A 26,949-nucleotide genomic window follows, 5' to 3' on the forward strand; every position below is an offset into this window, starting at 1 on the left:
AGCGTTTGAAGCTCGTACAGTCTTTAAAAATAAGCGAAGATTTGCTGAATGCTTACTAATGCCTTTTTTCTGTTATTTTCCCTTTTCCTTAGGAAGGGGCGTGCCGGGATGGGAATGATACCGCCGAAGATGCCCGCAGAACAGAAGAAGCGATGAATGATGGGCAGAAGCGCCGCAAGGTAAGGCTGTTCCTAACGGTGTTCTTGTTCTTGCAGGAGCTGAGCGCAGAAGAAAGATGCAGGCCTACTGGAGACCGATCCGAACACGGCGAGTTTCACGCTGCAGGTGCAGAAAACACAAAGCATGTTTCTCAGCCTGGGCGTGGCTTAAATAGTCTCTGGGTATCCCAGGTGTCTCTGGGCTGAATCACACCCAAAAGACTAGACTGCACATGCAGTTCTGGGAACCGAAATATGTGGGGGCATCCATCTTGTCCCCATCAATGCACTACAAGTCCAATCCCCAATGTTATCCTATGGGAGTGAGTGAGTCTGGTGCCACAAGCGCCAAGTGTGACTCCAAGTGGTTCTTTGGAGGGATGGAGAGACCCTTGAGGGCCATCTAGGTGATTGTGGCCTGGCTCCAGCCTGACATCTTGGAGGGCTGGAGACATGAGGGGCAGGAATCATGACAGTATTACACATTTGAACATTTAAACACTTTTTGAGTGAGGGTGAGGGTCAGATATAGTTTGGACACAAGGTTAGCTTGCTTTAGTTTTATTTTCACAGGCAGGGACACTCTTATTAGGAAAGGGACAGATGGGCCTTTATCAAAACCCCTTTTTATTTTAATAAATATGGTGAATGTAGAAAACATTACAACTTTGTGTCTGCCTCTCATTTTTGACCCCTCAGAAAGTCCAGTACTCTTTACTTTGCAGCACTTGCTCCGATCCCCCCACCCCCTAGGTTAATAGTACCTATTTTTGTGGTGTCCCTGGTCTATGCCACACTTTGTTCACATTCTCAAACTGGCTCACCACTCATCTTTGTACTATTGCACATGAAACTCTCCTTCTGAAAATGTGCTATTGTAAGTCATTTCTGATCGAAAATGACATCCCTGTTTTCAAATATATACAAATACATTTAACTGTATTGTCACATACACACTTGTTCAATATATTAGTAAAATATCCTCCTTCCATCTTCTAATGTGCATTAAATCAACCATGGCTTAAACTACTGTAAGAAGCACGCTGAGGCATGGGTAAGTGTTCAAAACTGGAGCCTTTAATCGACGAGCCTGCTCGGAGAGCAGGCACTTCTCATGTTGTTCCTAACTGTCTGCGTCTGTTCCCCGAAGCCCATGTTCTAATAATAACAAGGCTCGCAGAACTCGAGCAGTCACCACACTTACATCTTTACATATATCCCCTCCTTACAGAAACAGAATTCCCACTAAATAATCTAAACTCTACATATTAACAGAAAAACAGAATTGTAAAATACTGCAACTAATATACATAATCTCCTAACCACACAGGTTTGGATCTTTTTCTATGGACAACTACTACACTTTTCAAATCATCCGCAGTCTCCCCACTTTTTTGCATCCCTCCCCCACTCTGACTCACTTCCCTCTCCACATCCTCCTCACTCATATCTTCATTTTGACTTTATCTTCCCCACTCGTACCGCGCACTTCTGTGGCTTTGGCAATTCTTCCCTTGGACCACACCTCCCCTCCCTCCAGGATAACTACACCTTTCCTCACTACAGCGATTTTCTTGGGGCCAAGAAACTTACTTTCAACACACTTGTTTACAGATCTGAGATTCTTGACATACACCAACTCCCCTACCTTCCATTCTCGCAACTTCACTCCTTCCCTCCTGTCAAACTGTTCCTTATTCCATTCTTGTCCAAGACTGATCAATCTCATAATTTCTTTCCTGTCTACATGAACTGCATTCGCCATACCTAACCATCTTGGACAAAGTTTTGTTCCAGGTTCTCTTCCCTTTAAGGAGACACACCCGTAATCGAGTGTGGTGTGGTCACATAGTTCCATGTTAAAAGATTTAGCACTTCCCTCCATGGTTGTTTCATGCGCATTGCCATTTGTAATCCCCCTTTCAAATATCTATTGATTCTCTCTACCAGTCCGTTGGCCCTCGGGTGGTACAATGCTGTCCTGGTATGCAAAATACCATAACTTACCAAAAATGACTTCATCACCTCCAATACAAAATGCACTCCGTTATCAGATACCACTTCAGTCGGGACCCCTTCCTTGAGAAAGATTCTTTCCAAGAATGAAACTAAATCGCTAGCCGTCACCTCTGACAGCCTCCCATTCCATCCACTTGGAATGATAATCCACCAACACAAACAAATATCTCAAACCATCACCCAAATCTGCAATAGGGCCCATGATATCTACAGCTAATTTTGTCCATGGTTGACTTGGTACCATGTTGAGAATCATTGGTGTCTCTCGAATTACTTTGCTTTTATCACTCGACTGACATGACATACAATTCTTTGCATACCTTTCTGCCATCTTATCCGTAACTGGCCACCAGTAACTTTGTCTTAATTTTCTTTTCATTGCTCCTTCTCCTGGATGCCCCTGATGCGCTAGTTCTAATAAAGTGACCCTAAGTGCCTCGAGAGGCACCAAATACCATCCTCTTCTCAACCTCCAATCACAGATACTTAAATCCTCCTTAACCTCCCACCATACCTCAAACTTTTTATCCCGTACTTTCTTATCTGGCCATCCGCTCATCGTCCACCTCTTGATCAACTTAAGATCTTCATCAGAGCACTCTTCTTGAGACCACCTCTCACCCTACTGCATTTTCCACCTCTGCCACTACGCACTCTTCCCCCTCTGTTACAACCTCTTCTTCCGTTTCCACAGGTAATCTAGATAGGCAATCTGCCACCACATTCTTTTTCCCCTGTAAGTAACTCACGTCAAAATTATATGTTTAAAGCCCTAAAAACCACCTGCTTATCCTCGGGGATCCTGATGCCCGCCTTCCACTCTCAAACATTTGTACCATGGGTTTATGATCGGACCTTACTATGAACTTCCTTCCCCACAAAAAATATTTTAAATGGTTGATCGCCCAAAACATTGCCAAAGTTTCACGCTCAATGACTGAGTAACTGCTTTCTGCTCCCTTCAGAGCTCGAGAAGCAAACGCTATTACCCTTTCTGAGTTATCCTTATCATATTGAATCAATGTTGCACCCAGACCTAATGTGCTAGCATCTACAACCAAAACACTTTTGTCTGCTGGATTGAGTTTGCCAATCGAAGGTGCTCCACTTATCCCTTCCTTAATTTTAGCAAACGCCACCTCACATTCCATATTCCACTGGAACGTAGTTCCTTTTTTAAGCAGCTCTTTTAAAGGTGTAGATATCTTTGCAAATCTCTCAAAAACTTATGATAATATTCCGCCGACCCCAAAAACGATCTCACTTGATCTTTATCAGTTGGCGGAGGAGGTCTCATCAATGCTTCCACAAGGCATCTTTTTGGCCTCACACCTTCCTTACCAGTTTCATGACCCAGGTACTCCACACTCTCCACCCCTATTTTACATTTACTCCTACGCACTGTCAATCCTGTATCACTAAATCTGCTTAAAACGTATTTAAGAATCAGGTCATGTTCGCTTTCTGAATTTGCATATATCAATACATCCTCCTGAAATATCACAAGGTTGCGTATTCCTTCCATTATTGTCGCCATTACTCTTTGGAACGCCGCTGACGGCAGGTCAAATGGCATTCTGCAATACTTGAAAGTTCCTAATGTGGTCACAAATGCTGTTAGATGTTGACAATTCTCAGTCAGTGGCACTTGGTGATATGCCTGAGATAGATCTATAATGGAGAATAGTCTTGCATCATTCAATGTTGACAATTTTTCCCCTATGATGGGTAGGGGGTGCCTGTCTATCAAAATGTTCCTGTTCAAGTCTCTCAAATCTACACAAAGCCTTATCTCTCCATTCGGCTTCGCAGCCACCATCACTGGGAACAACCACTCTGAACTTTCAATTCTCTCTATAATTACTCTTTGTAATAGATTCTCAATTTCCCGCTTCAACTTGTCACTTAAGTTCTGTGGTACTGGCCTCACATTTTGTACTTTTGGGGAGGCCCCAGTCTTCAATCGGATCTCATGCTCAAATCGTTTTAACATTCCCAACTCCTCTGTAAATACTTTTGGAAATCCTTGTTCCCATTTTTCCTTCACCTCTGCAACTGTAACAGGATACTCAGCATTTGCCTGTATTCTAATTTCCAACTTTCGTTGGTCTCCACAACCTAGAAGAGACGATCCTTCCTGTGTGATGTAGACATCTGATTCACAACTCCTGCCCTTATATTTTATTGATGCATGAAACTTTCCAAGAACTTCAATCTTTACGTTGCCATAAGCATATGATTCTATATTATGTTCTTCCAATTGTTCTACGTTTCCTCGAACACATCCTTTGAAGGTACTTTTTGATATTAATGTCAAAGGGGAGCAACTGTCAACATTCATTGTGACAACTCTTCCATCAATCATGAAGACATCAGTAGGCCCATTTCCTTTATTTGACACTTCTGATACCTCTTACACATGTTTCTCATGATAATTGTGTGGCACCATAGAGCTTTCCACTTGTTCTGGTACTCTTGCTCCAGCTTCAACATTCTCTACATGCCCAGTCTCACGACAGACCCTCGCGAAATGCCTTCTCGTCTTACACTTCAAACAATTTAAATTTTTTGCGGGGCAAAACATGCTCGTCAAGAAATGGCGATTGCTTCCATTTAAAACACTTGATGTCTCTGTTCATGCTTAGCTTCTTCATTCCCTTTTATTGCCACTACGTCACTTCCTTGTTTCGACCCTCTTATGGTCGACATGTATTTGCATGTCTGGTCCGTGCTTCTGGCGTTCTCTATTGCTAATTCCAATGGAAGGTCTTTTGACAGTAATCTCTCCTGTGTATCTTAACGCTGTTGGTACACCGGACCAATTGATCACGTATGAGTGAATCTGTAAGTGGTAAGTCACAAGTATGTGTGAAAGTACACAATGCGGCAATAACATTTTCTACAGGCTCTTGTGGTTCTTGTGACCTCTGGAAGAATTTGTGCCTCTCAAATGTGATGCTTCTTTTTGTCTCGAAGTGAATTTGCTATTTTTTTTTCTGCCATGCTGTATTGGTCAGTATCGCCTTGGTCCTCTTGCGGGGGTTCTGGCAACCCATCGTAGACACTACGGCCCTCTGCTCCTAGATTGTGCAACAATATTGCCTCTTTTCTGGCAGTAGCAAACTTTTCTCCCCCAATGGCAATCAAATGTGTGTCGAACAGCTTTTTCCATCGGTCCCATCTTATAGCTGGTGTGCCTGTTTCTTGTAAGAAAGGTGAAGGCGGTGACATGCTTGCAGCTGCCATGTCTGTCTAAGTTCCACACCGCTTATACTCTTTGTAGTGTCAAAAATATGAGCACTCTCTAATTTCACATGTTTGTACTTATGCCTCAAACTTAACCTCCAACTGTCTTTCTCTTGGTGAGAAATATGCCTTTGTTGAGCCCAGTTTCCTTCACTAGATGAGAAAAAAAAACAAATCTGCAGGCTTGCTCCTGTGTCTGTATTCTTCAATACCTCCTATTATCAGTACCTGCTTTGGAAGAGCAAGTTTGCAGGCTTTCTGCCCTCCTGTTATCTTTGTGGCTGCTACAACCAATCCTCTACTAGCTTGCACTGGTAGGCAGGTTGGTTAACCAATCCCTGGACACTTCACACCAAATGCCATCCGGCTCCTCCCCTGTGCCTAATTCTGCATTGTGTATGCAACGAGCTCGAGGCTGTGCTCGAGGTGTGTCCTCCTCCCCCGTCTCCTCACCTCTGTGACCTTGCTGTGGCCAGTTATCAACTGCTTGAGAAGACCAGAGGGTGCTTGACAGATCCTCTGCCCATGCCAGTCCGGATCGGAGTGCTGATTGATCTCCCTCTCCCCGCTCTGATGCTGGTGACTGCGAGCAGGGAGAAAAAGGAGGGGCCGGGCTCAGCACAACGCTTTGCAGAAGTAAGCTGTGGCATGGAGGCTGACTCTGCATTGCGCTCTTCCCCGTGGCGGCGTCATCACAGACAAGAGAAAGATGTCGCCTGACCTTGTGGACATCATTTCTGATTTGGCAGAATAATATTTGCCAACCTTGATAACCTGAGACCTGCACAATAGATAATTTCAGAACTGGTGTAAAGTGATCCTGAGGGCCCACACATTAAGGCTACTGGGCTAACGATGTCAGCTGGACAGGTCTAAAAATTCAAGGGGGAGAGCCCCTTCCTTTGGCTAGCCTTCCCCTGGTCTACACTTTATAACGGCTTGTCACAAATGTAAAGCCGCACAGTCTCTATACCACTCTTTAGGTAACATCCTGGCTCCTAATAACCTATTTTTCTCATGAAGGAATGAAGATGTAGCACCACACCAAGAAAACAAACAATCAAAACTTCACTCCTAAGACTCATAGTCACTCTTAACATCACACAATGCAGAACCACACTCCTAGATGACATAAGCAACACACTGGGCCAAATCTTACCCCCAAAGACCCCCAACTGCCTGCCCCCTCATGCATTTACACAGGTCTGAAAAACCTCACTATTCCATCCCCAAACCTACAAACGCATGCCAAGCTCAACTCACCAAATCAAAACCTCGGATTTAAACCACTATTGATTGACCTAGTGATTAAAGAACTGTGAGCTCTCTTAATATCATTCACCACCCAGTATATTATTCATCAAAACATAGTGATAAAATCTTCTCCTTCAATACATGCCCCATCCTTGTTAAGCCAAAATGCCTCAAGCTCTCAGCCACATAGAAACTTATGCTCCGATAGCCATCAAAAAAAGCAACTAGGCAAGTTAAAAAGTACTTGCACAAATCGTAGTAAGAAAATCTCTGCATGCAATGAAAGAAAGCAATTGACATCTGAATTGTACATTTAACAATCTCACCCCCAACCTTGATCTTTAGATGGGGACCCAGATTAAGTGATAGGTGTACACCAACGTGCAAATGAATCTCACTGAGGTGTCTACCTCTCCCAGTAGTATTCTCGGTGTTAAAGACTGCATGGCCACCATCCAATCCTGGCTAATGTTCACTTGCCTAAACCCAACAAAGACTGAATTACTTCTCCTCTCTTAGGTAAACAAGATAATCTGAGCCAATATTGCCTCCTTGATGCGCATCTCAGTGGCTTCACCTGCCTTTGTGCGTCTTGGTAAATCCCTTGGCTTGGATATTAAGTCATAGCTCTCCTTCAAATGACACATTCTGGTACCAGTTCTCGATCCTCGGAAAGATCAGCTCATAAAGACCTCTTCAAACAAGTGTTCAGACTCATTTATGATAGCACTTCTCTCCTACAAGGCTACCCGGAATCCTCCCAGCCCCCTCAAGGCCGTAGTACATGCTGCCACCTGCCTCATTACTGGATCACAAACTTAAGTGTGGAAATATATGCACCATTAAATTCTTACCCTAGCCAAATGCTCTTCAAAACAGGATGTTATCGTCAAGGCATTCAACGGCAACACACCCACCTACCCAGCACAAGAAGCCAACATACCTAGCAGTCCCAAATCCTTGAAGGCTTGAAACACTGAAATGCAAGAGAAAATAACACTGAATACAGGCTCTCTTAATACACCTTCACAGACTGGAAATTGTAGGCTCCAGCCACCAGACCTGCACCTAAGCTAATCACCTTCAGAAATGAAGTAAACCTCCCCCTTTTCATTCACCCTCTCTGGGGACAACAACCACAAAGAAAGTTAATAGGTCACTACAAGAAGACCTGTACTAAAGGATTGGCCACTGTGTCCTGCTCCTCTCTCTAGAATGCAAAAGCTAATGTGGACACTCTAAAGGTTCTCTTCTTCCCCCTATAAGTTGGAGGCTGCATTAATATAAATATAGAGCAACATCCTAGGACAGATGGTATGCAAGGAATTGAAATCCAAGCCCAATCTCGAATTTGCTTTGTTTTTTGTAATGTTATATCTACCACTCAGTGGCTATTCAGATGACATAAGAATGCTGAATGTATTTCCCTATAATCGCAACTGAAAGCAGATGGCTCAGACTACACCATGGAAGCACTCTGTATCTCCCATTGGATATTTAGCACCTCACGCTCCATGTGTGGAAGGGCTGGGTTTGTGAGAATGTTTGCGCCAAACACACCTCAAAAGAAGACTGCCTGAAGGGGTTTTGGATGTGGGGGCAGAAAAGATAATTACACAATAACCCTTTAATCAATAAGCGATGGAAGAGCTTGAAGCAGCTAAGGAAGAAGTGGCACAGAAAAAAGCATTCATGCCATCTTGATCATTTCTAGCATCCCTTACTCTTACTACACATGACTGCCTGTAGACTCAACAATCAACAGAGGGAAGGCACTTTATGCAAAAATAAAGGATCAGCTCCTAACAGCAGACTTGAAAATACATGAATCCCCTTCTAGTGGAACAGCCAAAGATATTGTTTAAAGAATTAAGGGAATCCCAAAACTAATCTAATCGAGATGCACTTGACACTTTAAAACTCTGTACTTTATATAGGGACGCCCTTCTGACCTTACAATCACCTATGAAGTATATTAAGAAATGTCCTGCCTCTGGGGCAAGATTATGGATTTTAAGATTATGATTCAATATTTTGCATACTTTGGAAGTATTCGGCCTGAGATAAAAAATTGCGTAACTCAGAGCGTTTCTGTAGATTTTGGAAATTGGAAGTAGTTGAAACCTTGTATCATTTGATAATAGCATGTCCTATGTTGATAGAAAATAAAATAAATTCGAAAAATGTGTGAATTCACCTAGTGCGGTTTACTCTGAGGTCTTGTGGGCCAGAATTATGGCGAAGAGACAGCTGGGTCTATCTCATGCATTAGTAGAGTTCTTAAAGTACATTTTTAGCTGCTTAAATCCTGATAATGTAAAAGAACTAGCCATAGAATTGTACTGAGCACTATAACACTTTCTTTTTAAACATGGGTGAGAGAATTCGGAAGATGAGGATAAAAGAATATATATCAAGGGAGGCACACAATATAGGGACTAAAGCTTGTGAATTACATAAAAGCCTCAATAGTGAATCTCAGAAAGGTGGGATAACCTTACCCTGGGAAAACTAAAGAGAAACGTTTGGAAAGAGTTTAAGAGAAAAATAAACTAACAGAATCCAGTGACAAGGGAAAAGACATACGTACAGAACTAAGGAAATGCCATACTGAGAAGGAACAAAAGAGTAATAAAGTATTAGGAGAAGTGAATGAACTGATTAGCGAAGTCACCAGAGACTATTTGAAGATCAGTTATTGAACAGCAAACTTGTGAGAAGCAAGAACCCAGGAGGAGGGAGTCATTTTCCTGCCTTTAGTTATTAAGATAGTGGTAGGGTCAGTTGGGGTTAGTTTGGACAGTAGACCGATTCCTTTAAGACATTCACTGATGAGGTATGAGCACCTTAGTTTGTTAAGTAGGGAATACCCCATAGACATAGGGGAAGATGGTCATTATCCTTTTCTTTAATAAATATTCACATAATAATGTCCTACAAGAGTCTGTGTCCTTCATCTGACCCGCCACAGTACCTACTGCTCTGACCTATTGGAAGGGACTCACAATTACAATGGCCTTCTTGCTTGCAATAGTGGCAGGAAGTATTACTTGACACAAATCAATTTTGAAAACCTGGCACATTGGGACAGTGAGCGACACCACCATTAAGCCCACTGCCGCTTTAGCGACCTGTAGCTCTGATGTTAGGGTTTGCACCTGCATTTACATGCATACCTCTGCCCTGCACATGCACATTTTGTAATTGCAATGACATCCATTTGCACTCATTACTTCCACTTCTTTTTCTTGACAAGCCATGCAGTGAAGCGAAACCGCTAACAGTTCCGTTTGGGATTTTGTTGGCCACCCCACATGAATAGTATTGGTATTAGCTCTTGAACACAAGTGGCAGCCACAGCCACCCCTAGGCAATTCCCACTGGTTTGTTAATCCCGGAATGCTGTGAACATACTCTTCAGGTAATCTGCTGGGGATTAATTCTTCTTTTGTTTACAGAGATTTAGCTTCACCCAGTCTGCCTTTCTGGGGCATACGCTGGTATTTTAACCAACAACCTTTCACGCGCTTGAGCTTTCTCTGAATCTCTTCTGGAGACTTGCATGGCCCACCCACTCTCTTGTGTTAGTCGCTGGTTAACCGATTCATGGCTACCCGACATTGGGAATAACACCGTACATATACAATCAGCTTCACCATAAAAATTCCCTAATATTTGGAAAGAAGAATCCCTCAAGTCCAGGGGCATGTACAATTGCCAAATTGCATGCTGCCTGGGTAGCAACTCCTGGTAATTGCTGTAAATGTCCCTGAAAATGTGAAGCAGGTAACCCATACACCGCACATTCACAAGTATGGGAAGAGCTAGGGGCGCTTGATTGGTTGCTAGTTGCTGGTGGAGGCTGCTGCGGTTGATTGTGCTACAGTCTGGCACTGAGCTTGCTGGGAAGGTGCTTGCACGTACGTTTGACCTATACTCTTGGTACTAAAGAAAAATAGGATCTCTTTTCCTTCCTCCCCCTTGTCCTTTTTGTGGCTAATGAGACGTAAAGGGTGCCTTTGAGGCAGGAGGACTTGATGCCTTCCTTTGTTTATTTGTTAATTTCTGTACTGCACGCCTCAATTTGTCATTTGTGTCCCTAACACTCCTCTTCCGTGACTCACCAACATGCTTAGAAACATTCTTAAACCAATTTAGGAATACTGCCCATTGCTCCGAAGCTAAATTCTCCTCTGTATGCTTCAACAATCATCTCAAATGCAAAGGTTTGGTCAAATCAATGGTGTCTTCTAGAGAGAACTGCGTATGGCCATCCCCATGTTATGGAACTCCATCCCACCAAAAATGCGCAAGTGTCCACCAGTAATGTCTACAGATAAAACATGTCAGAGTGGCTTTTTTAGGAAATAACATTCTTTATCTCCTGCTTGTACAATTTAATTTTCTCCTACCATGTGTCAAAGTCCCCACCTGTGGCATTTCCCTCCAACATACACAATCAGTCACTGCTTGGTAGCTGATGTACCATGTGGCATTCCCTATGGTTCTCACCGCGCCTTCATTGTCGTTTATGTGAGTCACTGGAAGTGCCCACCGTCCAAATAGCGATTTGTGTCACAGCTGCAATGCCTTCTTGTCTTGTACAATTTGTGCCAACTAATCGTAGGTTATTCTGGCTCAACCGTAGCATATCAGTAATCATGGCTGTGGTGTGGGACGAGCTGCACGCTTAATGTGCATATAAATCCATAAATTATTAATTCAGTATTCTCAATATTAAACTAACAAAAAAAGTCATTTTCCATAATGCCCCGATTAACACAAATCAATCTTCAGAAGTTCCCCTATGCACACTTATTCCTACGTCATCAATTCTTCAGTTAGTCCAATCTGCAATTTTCCATAATGCCTCTGACGAATCCTATCCTGACCAGAACAAGTACATTAGAAGCAAATGATTTAAATATAGATATAAAGCAGGGGTTACTGCATTAGAAAAAAGAAAAAAGATGGCAACACTTGATCAGTGATTATGACACTCGGACTATGTTTGAGGCAGCAGAATACACGGCCACGCAAAAATACAGCACTCAGATGGCTCAGAAGGCAATGAACACCTGCAAGCATTACATACATAAACGGGTTCCTGGCGGAGTGCTTGGCAAAGGACACCTGCAAGCATTGCATACATATAAGGTGCATAAAAGGGTTCCAGATCGTTGTCGTTCATTGCGAGAATGGACACATGTCAAATAGTTGGTCTGGGGGCGTTTGGGGCTTGATACCAGGTAATCGAACAGTATTTAGGGAACCCCCATACCCAGAGGGGAAATCTGAAGCGATACAAGGAGGCTGCAAAAACTCAAGAGAACATATGACAAGCCAGAGGGGCAAGTGAATGCAAAGTTGCCAACAGACACTGCCAATCATGCGATTCCCTACTGAATACTGCAATGTTGAAGGCACCGATTATTTCGGGTTGCCGTTCATGAATTAATGAACAAGGAATTTCGCAATGCTTTGCAACTGTTAGATTTTACACAACGAAGTCTCATCAGTAATTGTTAAAAGGCTTTGTTGCATTAGCAGATGCAACAGCAGAAAAACTGCTATCTCTGAAGAGAGAACTAGGTGGATGTATTTAGCATCTAGAAGTATATATGCACTATTACTAAAGAACTGTGACATTATTTAATGGCCAAGAGGGAAATATGGCTTTTCAAGCTGGAAAGAAGCAGTACAAGTTGAGTTCTGCCGAAAGATGAATATACAATGTTCCAATACTTGGTTTTCTCTTATTCAAATGAAGGGGCCAGAAATATATTCAAATGCCATTATCCATGTAAAAAGAATGCTAGTCTCAAAAGATTTGACTTAAATGATGTCCTTGATTAAAAGGAAGTTGCATGCCTGTTAAATAGCTATAACCCAAGCTTCACAAGAGTTTAGAGGACTTACTAATATTTCACTGTGATAGCACATTCATGCCAGGTACGAAGGGAAGAAGTTATTGTTGCTCAGAAACAGACACTGGCCCACCAAATGGAATTACCATCACTGCCACTTGGTCCTGCTAATTTACCGCAGGATTACAAGTGTTGGTAGGCGGTGTAAAATCCCATTTTTTTTTGGAGTCCACATGACTCCAGGGGGATTAGCGGAATTTGTGTCTTCCATTTTGTGCCTAAATTCCCAGAGTGCCTTCATCCAAGTGGAGTCACTGGGTGGCAGAGGCTAGGCATGCTGGAGGTTCATACGAAGTAGCAGTGGCCATGTTGGAAGCTCCGGCGCCTACTTCCAGATGAAGGTGGCTGTGCTGGTAGTTCTCGACGATGTTGAGGGCACATCCTTCCTAGGTGGGGGCGGGGGGATAGAGGGAAAATACAGGGATATGGCCTTGGAAGTTGGCCTTTGAATGCTGGAGGGAAATGTTGACTTGATTGATGCTTTAACAATATATTTTCTGCAGCTTTCAAGATATATTTCACATTTTACAATGTTTTATTACAAATCAACAAGGTAATGTAAGAGTTACGTTTTTGTTTAAAATGGCACTGAAAATGTACATCTAGTGACTTGTGGGGGATTGGTCAAGTGTTTTGATGTAAGGAGCACCTGATTGACTGTGCAGTTAGTGATGTGATTGAATGTGCAATGTGTGTTTATTTCTAGAAAGAAGCCATCTTGTTTCTTTATTCTTAGCTGAGGACAGGTATGTGAATTTGTGTGCTTTGTATTTTTTTCATTAACATTGCAAATCTGTGCTGACAGCAGCTTAACAACATCAGGCTGCCATCGGCACATAATTGCAACGTTAGTGCAATTAAAATGTCGTGGTGGCTTACCTTTTTCGATGCCGCCGACATATAATTTATTTTACTAACGTTAGAAATATATGCTGGCAGCAGATTAATGTCGTTAACCCGCCACCAGCACAAGTTAGTGAAACTAATTCATAGCCGGCGGCGGTTTCGCTTCCCTGATGCCGCCGGCGACTCAGAGTTTGTTTCACTAACGTTACTAATATTTACAACGTAATGAATCTAATTCAGAGCTGGTGGTGGCTTGTCTGACATTCGCTCCAAACCTCTGTTGGTGTATATGAAGGGCAGTAAATAAATAAGTCGCAGTTTAAAGCATCGCAGTCATGATGAGCACAACGCTTCTTGGGTCAAAGCTCGTGTAGGTTTCCTGCAAGGAGTGACGTGGCTGTTCTGCCCCTGTGTGCCGGCTTGGACTGGCCCACGCCCCTCACGTGTTCATAGTACAGAACAGCAGCTGTCACGTTAGTCATGCCCAGCAGGGCACGCTCTAAGCAGCTAGGAGAATGTGTTTTGAGCTGTTGGGTCTATCTACGAAAGCACTTACTTGAGGGACAACATGTACTAAATATAGTAAACTCTTTCTGTCATGTATAGCAATACAGAATGACACATACGCTGCCCCAAACAAGCTACAGAGAACCGCTCTGTCGCCTGAACGTAGTGAGGATAGTCAAAGTCCTGCTTACATAGACTACTACATTACAGCAGAGCTACCTTTTCTGTATATAAATTATGTTGCTTCATATTTATGTTGCGCCTTACTACTATTGTAATGACTTCATCAAAAGTGTGTGGCCTCCGGCAGACTGTAATCTGAACATATATGAAAGCAAACGGAGCAATTACATTGCATGCAACTGTAGAATTTTTCATTGCAGCTGAATTACCAATTATTAGGAGAATTGAATGGTGTAGAGACCTATTAGCTGTAGTATGTTTAGTGTTCCGGCGAAGCTTCGAGATTGCTGTGCCAGTGAATGTTTGACAGCTTGACTTATTTGTTTAGGGGGGCTCTCAAGTGTTGCATGGGACGCAGGGCTAAAGGTGGAGCGGGAGGCGAGAATAAATGTTCTTTTTTTTATGTTAATCACATGACTTATTCGTACACGTTACCTCACCAGGACCTGTTATTATGCCATGCTGGCACCTCACTGGTGTGTATAGGCAGGAGAGAAATTTGGACTTGGTGTAATTGTATTGAGTTTTTGTAAGGCGCCTATACAGCAAATTGTGTTTCAAAGCACCACAACACAAAAAGAAGCATTGTCAATCCCAACAGTTTTGCCTTGTGTGTAGGCATGGCAACAGCATTATTTGGTTGCTCCACTATGCTGTGATTCTCCCCAGTCAGAGGTCCAGATCACCCCAACAGAAACAAAATGGAAATCGTTGTGCCCCTTAAGATCTTGCTTTTTTAAATTCACGCTGCAGTGTATTGCTGGCTAATGGTTCTTTCTGCTGAATCATGGGCATGGCTTGAAACAACAATTTGGGTGAGTCTACTCAAAATCGTATTAAGAACCATTCCCCAGTTGTGAGGCCTAGTCAGTCGCTCATTGGGGCTTGGTTTTTAGCAGATACAACGACTTTGTTTATTTAGCTATTAAATGGCACTTAAAGCAAAGCTATTGCATTAGAGTACAGCTAGGGAACAGATGGCATAGGAGGGAACCAGCTTGTAGGTATTTTTTGGTTATTTACCCACCCGTTGACTGCACATGACTATGCTAATCCCTATGACCATTCCTACGCACTTCCCCCCCACTCCCAAAACACATCCTCCCAGGGTCTCTTTGAGATAGCTTTATCAAGCCTTTCCATCAAACGGTGTGCTCGAAGTGCCTGCCACTGTTTTTCGGGAGAAACCTTCTGAGAATTGACTAAATGTGAGCTGTATATGTGCTATAGATGCAATAAAAATGTCTTAACCAGGTCTGCCTTCAGCACTCGATTAATAAGCAATATGTGTCTCCTTCACTGAAGTCCAATTAAAAACAAGCATTGCAAAGCCGACAGATTTGGCTTGTATATAAATATATGGCATTTGACAGGCATTGCTATTAGATGCCCAGGTGCTCGCACCATTTTGCAGCTGCTACTATCAGTGTCCAGTTAATACCATTATCGCAGTGCCTGGCAATTGCCTTTCCCATGCCTACACAAAAGCCAAAACCGTTGGCATTGTCAATGCTTGTTTTTTGTGTCAGAAAGGTAATCTAATGCTACAAAATAAGGCAGGGCCTGTGGGTGTGTATATGCCAGTTTATCTTATTGCACAGATTTTTTGTTTTGCGGCAACAAAAATGTCTAAATAATAATTAAGAGCATTAGTAAGAATTTATTTTCTTTTTGTCTCGGTTTCCCTCTAGGATATGGACATGCATTATGCACCAACTGATACTTCTGCCATGGCACGGACGTCAAATCTTAATGAAGAACTTGGGCAGGTAGATATGATGTTTCTTTTTTTATGTTGTTGCACGGAAGGCAAAACCAGAACAAAAGCAGCCTTGGCAAAAAAGAAAAACCACTCCAATTACTAAAGATATATAGATAATTTTCACTTGTTGTGACAAATCTTAGAGGCCAGTTGCAAGACCCTCTAGAATCCATTATGGGCAATGATGACTCTGGTTTCACTCTTCTGCACTCTACTTTCTCCAAGGCAGTTTAGTCACCTCAACTTACCTGTTTTCCTGTAGCCAGTTCGCCGTCTTGTTCTGCTGCGGTTAGCTATGCCTGCCATTTCCTCAAGGCCTGAGGTTGGTGTACAATAAGGAAGATGCATGTTTCCAATTGTTGCCCATCATGGCATAGCTATTTCTTCTTCATCCGATAGGCTTTCGGGTTGTACCTGTTCTAGCTCTTAATGGTCCCGATCATTCCATCGCCTCATGTACCCCCTCGTCCAAAGATGCCAACACTGCTTCAGCTGCTGGCTCATGATCCACATGGAGAACATCTGTCTGACCTAATTCGCCACACTCACAAAGTCCTACATCTTGAAGGCGACTAAGAAATAATGCATTTTAATGATAAATAGAGCTGATAGTCCGAGAAACTCCTAACTAAGTACAGAAAATAACGAAGATGGAGAAGTAGTGGAGGAACCTGATCGCAATGTTACAATCCTTTCACATGAACAGTTGCAATGTTATTGGTTTAATATCCGCTGTTTCCCTGCACAGACCGATCTAGATAAGCTCTTACTACTGGACACCCCTGGAGGAGGTTTTAGACGTTACATTTTAAGTCAACAATCTTTTGCATCATACACTATTGAGGCTCTAAGCCTTGTGGTGGCAGAACGGTGTCCTGTTGTCTCCAAGAAAGCCTCAGCCTGTTCAGCCTTTTGGTGATACAGTTAAACAATTCAGTGCAAGAGGTTTCCATGAGTTTTGTGACATCACAGCCAGTAAAGGAAAGCAGGGCTGGCCCAACTGCAGACAGAGGCAAAGTAAAAACATACTTACATGTTTTCTTCAGTGTTTTGTTCTCTTTCACACATTCCTTGTATTTCTCTCCATCTTCCTGTAATCATTTAGGGACCTTGGAATTGTTGAACAAGTGAAGATGCTGTTGGACCTGAGAGCCATAAAGCTAGTCTGCCACAAGGATGGTGATCTTGCTTTAGAATCACACTTTGCTAACAGTGGACAAAAACAATCACAGCCTTCATAACTTTCTGAACCTTAAAATGTGTAATCTCTTCTTCCCAAAGAAATCGTTCATCCTAACTCAAGTCATTTCGCTCTTCTGGACAGGTAACCATGTCCACCTCAAAACAATATATTTGGCGCTTAAGGCCTCTCTTCTGCGCAAGAGAAAGGATAGTTCATCTACACCAATCAATGTTCTAGGGATGCATTCTCTTCTCTGCAAATCTGTAGTGGATCTAGGTTTTGGGTATTCAAGGACTGCATTTATATACTTGATGTGCCATATCTGCAAACAGGAATTTCTCTTTGCCAGCTGATGCCCTGATGCATGAGACATGGACATTGGTATTGCTCATCCGCCCATTGAATGTATGGGGCCAATCATTGATGAACTCTTTGCCCCTACAAACTACGTGGGTTGTTGCCTATTTTTATGCTGACTCGAGAAGGATACTGATCCTTTCTATGTGGGCCATGAAGTATTCAGGCATGGGAGACAACACGCAGGAACCACACTGAGCTGTAAAGTACACAACAAAATGTACTCTTTATTACTTCAAGTTACAGCAGAAGGTCAGGCACGAGAATAGGGAGAATGCATCCTTCTGGTCCAAGCTCCCATGTTGAGGTTGTTAGGCAGAATTAAATGCAGTACCCTTTGGGAACACTACACACAATTAAGACTACAAGTGACAGTACAATTTCACCTTTGGTACAAGCCTGTACTACACAGTTATAGTGGTAGCAGTAGCGGAGCAGCCAGACTTATCTTAAGAGTAAGTGAGCAGTACAAATAGTTACACAAAGGACAGAAATTAATATGATTCAGGCAAACACTGACTCAAGGTTTCTAAGTAAAAGAATATATATTTATTTACTCAACAGTTGTATAACGTTTCACTATTATAAGCAAGTTAAAAATCACAATCATAAATACACCACACCACTTCCCTTAAATTCTAGACACGTTAAGCTCACAAAATGAAGTGGGAGCAAAATGGCACTCCAGCAATTTAAAAGGGAGGGAAAGACAAAGTTATTAGAAATTAGGCAACACCAACAGGTAAGTAATCATGGCAATTGAACAAGGGGGACTACAAGGTTAAATTCGGATAGAAAAGGCTTAGGGCCAAAGTCAATGGTTCAAAGGTCTTTTGCTCAAGATAATATGGTTCAATGTAGTTTGCGGTAAAGTTCATGGCACAGATTCCGGACAAGGTTGGTTGGTAGAAAAGTTAGTTCAAAGAGAAGAGAAGGACAAGCCCTCGCATTGGAGAAAGATTTCAAACACTTTCACCGTGGTTAAACAAAACGGACAACCGGATTTGCACAGTACCTTAAAACGGAGAGGGAGCTGGAGCTGAGGCGGACGTTGCTGGTGGTTCCTGCAGGCTCACGGTTCCTGAAGTGACTGTCCGACTGACACGAAGTAGGAAGACTGGAGGGTCCTGCGCCACTCAGGGAAGAAGCCAGCAGCAGAGCAAAACAACAAATAAAAGGAGCGCTCCTTAAAACCCAAGCAGGGTCCGACCTTCCTGGCTATCCGGCCCACTGTAGCTCTGAACAGCAAATTCGACAAGAGGAGGGTCCTGGCTTGTAGTTTGGGCTAACTGGTTGGTCCCACCAGCTCAAGGGAAGAAGTTTCCTGGAGGATCTTCTCTGTCGTCGGATTTGGAGATTCGGACTTGCAGCAGGGCTTCACCGGGCGGTTCAGTCGTGGTAGGGGTCCTCTTCTTCCAGATCCTCGTTGGTTCTTTCATTCCAGTGGCGACTCTACTCTTCCAGACCCAGAGACCTAGTTTTTATACAGTTTTCCCCCATTCATACAGCCTGGCTGTCAATCACACAGCAGGGTGGCTGGCCTGGCAAGGCCAGTCCCCTTAGCCAATCAGACAAGATTGCGACTTGAGTTACTAAGGCAACCCATGGCAGGGGTCCGAAGATCCCTCCCTCACATCCTGCCTACCTAGACTATCAGGTGCCTTAAGGAGGGCTTCTGTGCAGAAGCCTGCGAAAAGACATCGAACAAAGAAATCATCCCCGGTTTGGCGTGCACAGAAAAACACGAGAAAGACTTTAACAAAAAGAAATGGTGAATAAACCCAGCTGGAACCAAAATAAAATGTATTTGGTCAAGCGGGCTTATGTTCGAGGCTAATATAATAGCCTAAAACAATACCACATTTATATAATATAATCGCGGTAGAAAAGTTAGGGTAGATACCACTGCCATCAGCCAAGTCTTAAAGTTAAGGGAGCGAAACAAGGCTTCAAGAGGTACAGACAAAAAGGGATAAGAATTAACCCTTTGCAGTACTCCATGTAAGATGGGGTGTACTGGGTCTGCAGTTTAAAGTGACTATATAAAGTTAATGGCAACTTTACCTGTTTCTGGGGGACAGTAGTCAGCTCTAGAAAAATGGAGTCATTGGGAAGTCTCAAAGACAACCCTGTGTCACTGCACTGAAGGTGCTGTGTAACGCACACAAAAAGTGGTGCGCATGGAGTAGGTGAGGCTCCAGTGCCCAAGATCACACGAACAGTGAAAATACACATAGAAAATATGTAAGAGTGGGAAAAAGGCTCACACTCTTACCAGGTGGAAAAAACAAACCCTAGAAATTCAGCAAAGCTGCTGGAGGACTCTTTAGGTAAGGGAAATCAGCCATTTATGAGAATTCTCCCTAACAGAGGTCATGAGCAACGGTCACTCCCAGAATCAGCAGCCCCTTGCATTCCCCATTCTATTAGGCTTTCTCAAAGCAGCACATGCAAGATACCACACACCTCTGCAACACAAGAACCAACCTAACACTCAATCATGCACAACCACTCCGAATCAAAACCTTACAGACAATGCACAACAGGTTAACTTACAATCTAAAGTCAACCAAATACTTCCTTATGCCCTGGCCAGCCACACCAGGGCCTAAGGCCTGCCACACTAAAGTACAACCTACCCACAAGAGGGTATAAACTGCTACGCAAAAGCAGCAAACTTGCCTACACTCGCACCCATCAAAACAAAACATACCCTCCTTTTGCCCTGGTCTGCCATACCGGAGTGCAAACCTGCTCAACTACACAGAGCAACCAAACACACAAACCGAAATCCTGTCATGCCACCAACCATTTTACAAACATTCTGAGAACACAACCACCATGACAATCACTTAAAACCAACCACAACTACTTCAACTATTTGTAATTGTATTTTATTTGTATTTATAGAGCGCTTTACGCCAAAGTGCTTAACAAGACATTAAAACCGGTACAAATCAGGATAATACCGTTGTTCAGTTTAGGAGGAAAGAAGATAGTCCTTAAGACGGGAAGAGAACTGAGGATCGGAGGAACAAGAGCAGAGAGGAAGAGGAAGTGCGTTCCAGAGCCAGAATGCAATCATAGAAAAAGAGCGAAAGCGCGATGGAGCACGAGGAACAGAAAGAAGAAAATGATTGAGAGCAAAAAAACAGGTTTTATATGAATTGCTCGTTTTACAACTGTTCGAATTACAATTGACCTTTTCACAATTGACCGAATTGTGAAGGTCAATTGTAACATATATGTGGGGGGAAACCCCCCACAACCCCCTGCCCAACGCCAAACCCCCCCAAAACCCATATATATATATATATATATATATATATATATATATATATATATATATATATATATATATATATATATATATATATATATATATATATAAATTGTGACCCTTTAAATTCGGTCAATTGTTCACACATAGAGTACAAGGATATAAGCCAGGAAAGGTAAGGGGAGCCAAATTATGAAGAGATTTACAGACAAGACCGAGAAAGTTAAAGAGGAAACAAGAATGAAAAGGGAGCCAACTAAGTTGCTAAAGCTGAAGAAATAAAATTGCGAAAAGATGGGAAGAGAAGGAGATGTATAGACAAGTTGTAGACAAAGCGGAGTGGACTGAGGCGAGTAGCAGGAAGACCAAGGACAAGACTGGAGAAATAAAATAGATGAGGGAAAAGGAGGAATGAGACAAGTATCTTAGTGGCATGAAGGGACTGGCCTTGCTTTCCAAATAGTAAAGAAGTTTAAGCGACAAACCGAGAGAGCAAAGATATAACAAGAGAAAGTGAGGGAACAATCCATATGTACGGCAAGGACACAAGCAGACAACGAGATGGGCCAAAAGGCATGGGAAAAAGAATGAGAGGTGGGGAAGATGAGGAGGAATTGTAATAGCTGGAAAGAAAAGAACCTCAGTCTTGGAAGGATTAAGGTGGAGAAAATAATCAGACATCCAAGACTGAATAACTAGAAGACAAAAGACAAGAGTAGCGTGAATAGATGGAGTGACAGGAGAAAAGGATAGGAAAAGCTCAGTCACTGGCATAAAAGTGATGAGACTGAATGAAGGAAGTGATGATGGAAGAAAGGGGAATCGTATATATAGAGAAAAGAAGAGGACCCCAGGACAGAGCCCTGAGGTGCACCATGTTGAAGAAACAGACGAAGTGTGGTCAGCCCATGAGACAGAGTAAGTGCAATTAGAAAGATCAGACTGACACCAGCAAAGAACAGTACCTTTGAAACCTAAAAGAGATCAAGAGAGGAGAGCAGAAGAGTGGTTGACCGTGTTGAATACTGCTAACAAGTCCAGAAGAACCAAAAGGTAGGAGTGTTTGGCATAGCGAGTCGACAGTAGTGAATCAAAGCCAGAAAGAATCGCAGTCGTGGTTGCGTGACAGGGACGAAACTATCAGTGTTTCACAAATACAGAAGGAACTGTGCAGTTTATCTCATGGTTCCCGATGGATGAGACCTGTATGGTTCTTGGGTCTGTTGAATTTGAAACGGAAGCTCCTTTAAGGTTCCCTATCGTCAAGTTAGATCTGCCGTTTTTTTAATGTGTAAAGTACAACCTTACAAGTTTTTCTAGGTTCTCAACACCATACTCAAGAAGAGAGGGAAAACACTGTGGCCACAGTAGAAGGCGGCGAATAGAGCATGTTTTGATAATCTTTGAAGCAGTTACTTATGGCAGAACCAGGTTTTGAGGGCTGTCCTGAAAATCACAAGATCAATTGAACCGTTTGTTAATCATCATCTTTCCTATTCTTTCCATGTCTCTCCTACTTTTTTTGATAAATGCATTGGTCACAGCAGTGCATAATTCATTCTTGCTTGTCATCTCAGGAACACATGGACAGGTTGCTCTATAATTCCTGTGTGCTATAATCCCTTGCCATGTGATGGCTGGCCCTTGGCCCTTTGGGTATGGCGCCTACCACATGTAGGCTTGTGGGCATGCTCAAAGTGTGATGGGGAAAATTCAAGCAATACATTTAAATCTTTTTTTCTTTTGAATATCTTTTGTGGCAGCACACACTTTGTCAATTGATCCTCCATTAGCACTACCCCACTGCTATCTATTTCCTTCTGAACTTCAGCACTATCCCCTACCAATGAATGATCAACAACCCCGTATTAAGGTCACAAATCCGCCCGCTTGCACCAAATCCAGCAGACGCTACAGAATATTGAATGCCAATTTGGCATCTTAATGAACGCAGCAAACTGAATAAAATGATCATTTGTAAAGCATTTGATATAGGGACTTTGGGAGTCGTCTCTTGAAGGGGAGTCTCTCCCAGTGTGGTCCCACTTTCTCAAAGCCTTAGGGAGGGGTTGGTTTAGCTGGCTCACCTTCCTAGCCTCAAAGGAGAAGTGATGAATTCCTCAAATTCGTCACACTGCACAATTGTTATTTCTGCTTAGATGCCTTGTGACATTTGTGAGCTATGGCTGTTCATATTTGAGTATCTTATTTGCCTGCTACATAGGATGGGGTGGCAATGAATAGGTGGTAGATGTATTGAACTAGTACTGACCTCCCTGGGAACATTGCCCAAGTCTTTCTTCAGCTGCTGAGAAAACAGGGTAGGGCAATCCGTATACCCCTTGAACAACCTCGCCCAGGGGTACTGAATTGCTCTGTGTGAAAATGCGAATAGATACTTACTGTCTTCATGTTTGGAACACAAAAGAACACAGACCATAAATCCACTACAGTGTTTCATTCGGAAGAGTACAAGACAATATGCTAGCAGGATTTGGCAAAACTCTGATGAAAGGGATCACTACTGCATTAACGGCTCTCAAATCTTGGACAATATAAAAAGTATCTTCACAGGCTTTCTGACAGGCATTATCAGAGTGTTTCAAGGGTTAGTAGTTGGGAAAATAATACCTTGCTTGAGAAGTGATTCAATGACATAGGTAATCCATTGTTCCGCTTCTGGGTACAGACGGTATTGAGGTTTGCAAGGTAGTTTCTTGAAATAATGAACCGTGATTCTAACAGGTTCGGTTGTGTGGATGTACCCCACCTCATTATCATGCACTTACCACATGGAAGCTCATATGGAGTAGTTTAATTCCTTCAGATCCCCTGTCCACTGTGCCGCTTCCCACAATTCTCCTTCTGGGGCAAATTGAATGGTCATTAGAACAGCATCAACATTATTATGGTGAACACTTAACACCCCATCTGGTGTATGATCTATATTTCACCAAAGCTTACACAGTACATCTCTTACTAGGAAATTGACAGGAGCTGAGGGACTAAGAAGGAAGGCATGTGCATCAGTTTTAGGGCCTAAGTCCCTCCCTCCCCTTTAACCACTGGCTTGCACCTGTCCCTGTAAAATCTGCAGTAGTAAAGTCATAATCGTACTCTAAATATTCTACTTTCTCTGGTCCTGGCACCCCACTCAATGGTTCGCAACTGCCACTAGCTCCATGATCCTCGGTGCTCAATTGTGCTTGGATTTTGGGGTAACAGGCCAGATACAGATAAGTTTGCTATAGTAATGCCCGAGTACTGATTGAACACTGGGTGTGTTTTAGGCTCTAGGAATGGAACCTGCCAGTGCTAAGCTCCAAATGTTTTGTGATTACGATTTTTTTGGGGCAAGATCACAGGAGCGGTTTTGGGGTTTAGCCTAAGCCCCAGTTTGGTAAGTAGAAAAAGAGAGGTTTGTTGCTCCCGGCTATCTTGCTTGTAGTTTGTGAAATAATTATTAACCAAAGTGTCAAAAATATTTATTTCACAAACTACAAGCAAGATAGCCGGGAGCAACAAACCTCTCTTTTTCTGATTGAACACTACTTTGTCGGTCTAAATTAATCTACTAGCAATTCTCCTTTGTTTTGAATACACTTCCCTATCTTTGCACAGTCTGTCTTTTTGGGGCAGATGGCTGGGATTGCTGCTATTAACCTATCTCTAGTTTGCTCAAGAATGTCTTGAGTACTGATATCCGCTGCCACCCAATTAGAATGCTCTTGGGTAGGATAACTACTTCCAGGAGCAGGTTGATATCTGCCCAAGCGAGATTATAGCACTGTGCGACGGTGAGCATCTCCTCAATTAACTGATGCGGTTCGTCCCTAAGGCTAGGAAACTCCTTAGGCAGACTCTGTAAATTTCCCAGTGTCCACGGAACGTGAACAGTGAACAGACAAGGGTGCTCCTCTCTCTCCTCTGGTGGTCTGCCTGGTATCTGCCTCAGGGGCTCCTAATGAATCATAGTATCTCATCTATACTGCGCACCTCCCCTCCTAACAGACGTGCCGGCATGTGTGGGGTCTCCTAGAAACCTGAAGCACTGGCCCAGGCTGCACCTGTGCAGGTTGCACTTGACTTTGAAGCTATGCTCTGTCATGTGGCTGGGCTGGACAATGCGGTAACGCACCCTGCCCGGCTGATCGCCCTGGCGGTGCAATACTGCGTACATTAGAAAACAAAGTCTATAATGTCCTCTGGAGTCTCATTATCTAGGGCCTCACCTGCTTCAATTCTCCTATGCCCATCTCTGTCCCTCTTTTTCTTACCAAGTGCCCTGTACACAAATGCCCTGTACCAGCCACCACTGTACCACGCACTCTTTGAATCCACTCTGGGCTAAAAAAGGGGGTGGGTTTTACAGCAACTATGCAGAGTGATCATGAAAAGTGCTATAGGTAACTTACTCTGTGCACACTTTCATTTCCCTGTTTATGTTGTGGACAATTTGTTTGTTTTCCTCCTTTTCTTTTTACACCTGTTTGTCACCTGTTTATTCCCGATCTACAACAGATATCAAAACAAGAGGCCCTCTCAAAGGCTGTCAACCAAACTAGATTCAAATATAAATCCAGAGCCAGAATACATTAAAACCAGATTCAATATTCCAGAGAGGGTTCTACGTTCATTCATGCCCATTTATTATTTTTGCAGCTTTTCTTGCCAAAAATGTTTGCACGAAAAACGAATTGAAATGTTTTTCTTTTTTTATTTGTGAAGGCTCCCAAGTTATTCATTCCCTATTCCCCAACCGACCCGTTGTATGCCCATACCCTCAGCCCTTATTTTTGTTTAATTTTTTGGGGGCAAACCTGTTCGGCACAAAACAAAACGGGCGATGAATGAACGTCGTACCTCCCATAGAGACCACTCTTCTCTTACCAGACCATTCTATCTGAATTACTACTGGCAATATTTTGCCATATATATTTCAGGGTGAAAATAAAACACAACTATCAATAGCGCAACAATAAAACAGCCAAAAAGGACTACAACAAAATAGCCAACCCAAAACTGCTACCCCCTGTTTCCATATTGCCAAAACCAATTTTCCTGTTGCTTAACCATCTTGGCAAAAACTCTCACCATGCTCAGTGGCTAGCATGGGCGCACCACCTGTGGGCGTCGCCCTCCCAACAGAGTCTTTAAATAGGACTCTTACCTCTTTCAGTCATGCATGTGAGGCGTTTGAGAGGAGGTAATCCGTAGGTAGAGCGATGAACCTGCATTGCACAAACGGTCTGAGTTGCAACACCAACTGTCAGAGTGTTGATGTGGAATTCAGGGTCAATTTCACCAACATGGCCTCACAGGCATCAAGTGCTGGTGAGCTAGATAGAAAAACATTAAAGCATTCCCTGAAAATTATGGCTACCCTCCTCCTCCCCTCTGTCCCACTCGGTCTACATGCAGAGCCTTGTAGCTTAAAGGTGTGGCTAGTTGAACGGAATGTAAATTGGCTTCCTGTAGCCAGGTTCCTGTCAAAATAGCAAGATCCAACTTTGCTGCATTAATATAATCAGCTACTTCTGTGGCATGGCATACCAACAATCGAGTGTTTAGCAACATTGTCTTTGGGGCAGTGGGGGGTGTTAATTTGCAACAGGCAACGATCCCGATCTCCACATGATTCTCTAAATTAGTAAATCCCTCTGTATTTGTTGATGCATTATCTTTGTATATATCCATCTGGTCATTCACAGTAGGATGATTGCCGATATAATTCTGTACTGGGACCTCGTGTGCACCATCTTGTACAATAGCTTCCAGCCTGGCTTTACGATTGCCCTGAATTTGCATGAGTAAATCACTATGTGACATCCTATTGTCAAATGTGAGTGTTAATTTATAATCCCAATATTTATATATACTTAAAAAGTGGTTCTGTGAGTCAGCACTACGGAGAAGAGTTACTGCAGTACGGCACTCACCGGCTCAAATGCACTGGCATCCCTGACGGCGTCTAAAAGAGACAGACAACTACAATAGGGCTGGGAGTTGTAGTTTCTTTGTTGTATCCTTGCCACAAAGGCAGCTTGGATGCCGCACACTGCGTGGATGAAGTAAGGTTAAGAATAACCAATTTGATGAACTTTGGGAGCAATGAAACAAAGTACCACTAAAAAACAATTAAGATGTAGGTAAAATTAACATACTGTTAAAAACAAAAATGTGCAACGAGATAACTGTGTGCACTATTAAAACTACAAACAACACAG

The 26,949-nt window shown here is 42.9% G+C and overlaps 1 protein-coding gene across 4 annotated transcripts in view; it reads left to right on the forward strand.

Moving 5' to 3' along the window:
• Window positions 1–26,949, forward strand: part of ATP8A1 (ATPase phospholipid transporting 8A1) — a 1,730,029-nt gene that overhangs the window by 471,890 nt on the left and 1,231,190 nt on the right. For all 4 annotated transcript variants that reach the window (XM_069631739.1, XM_069631741.1, XM_069631738.1 and 1 more), the window contains exon 13: window positions 15,832–15,909. In XM_069631739.1, the coding sequence (XP_069487840.1) occupies window positions 15,832–15,909 (78 nt within the window). The remainder of the gene's footprint in view (window positions 1–15,831; window positions 15,910–26,949) is intronic.

This window comes from Ambystoma mexicanum, chromosome 6q, assembly GCF_040938575.1.
Source record: "Ambystoma mexicanum isolate Mex_15411 chromosome 6q, UKY_AmexF1_1, whole genome shotgun sequence".
Classification (NCBI taxonomy): Eukaryota; Metazoa; Chordata; class Amphibia; order Caudata; family Ambystomatidae; genus Ambystoma; species Ambystoma mexicanum.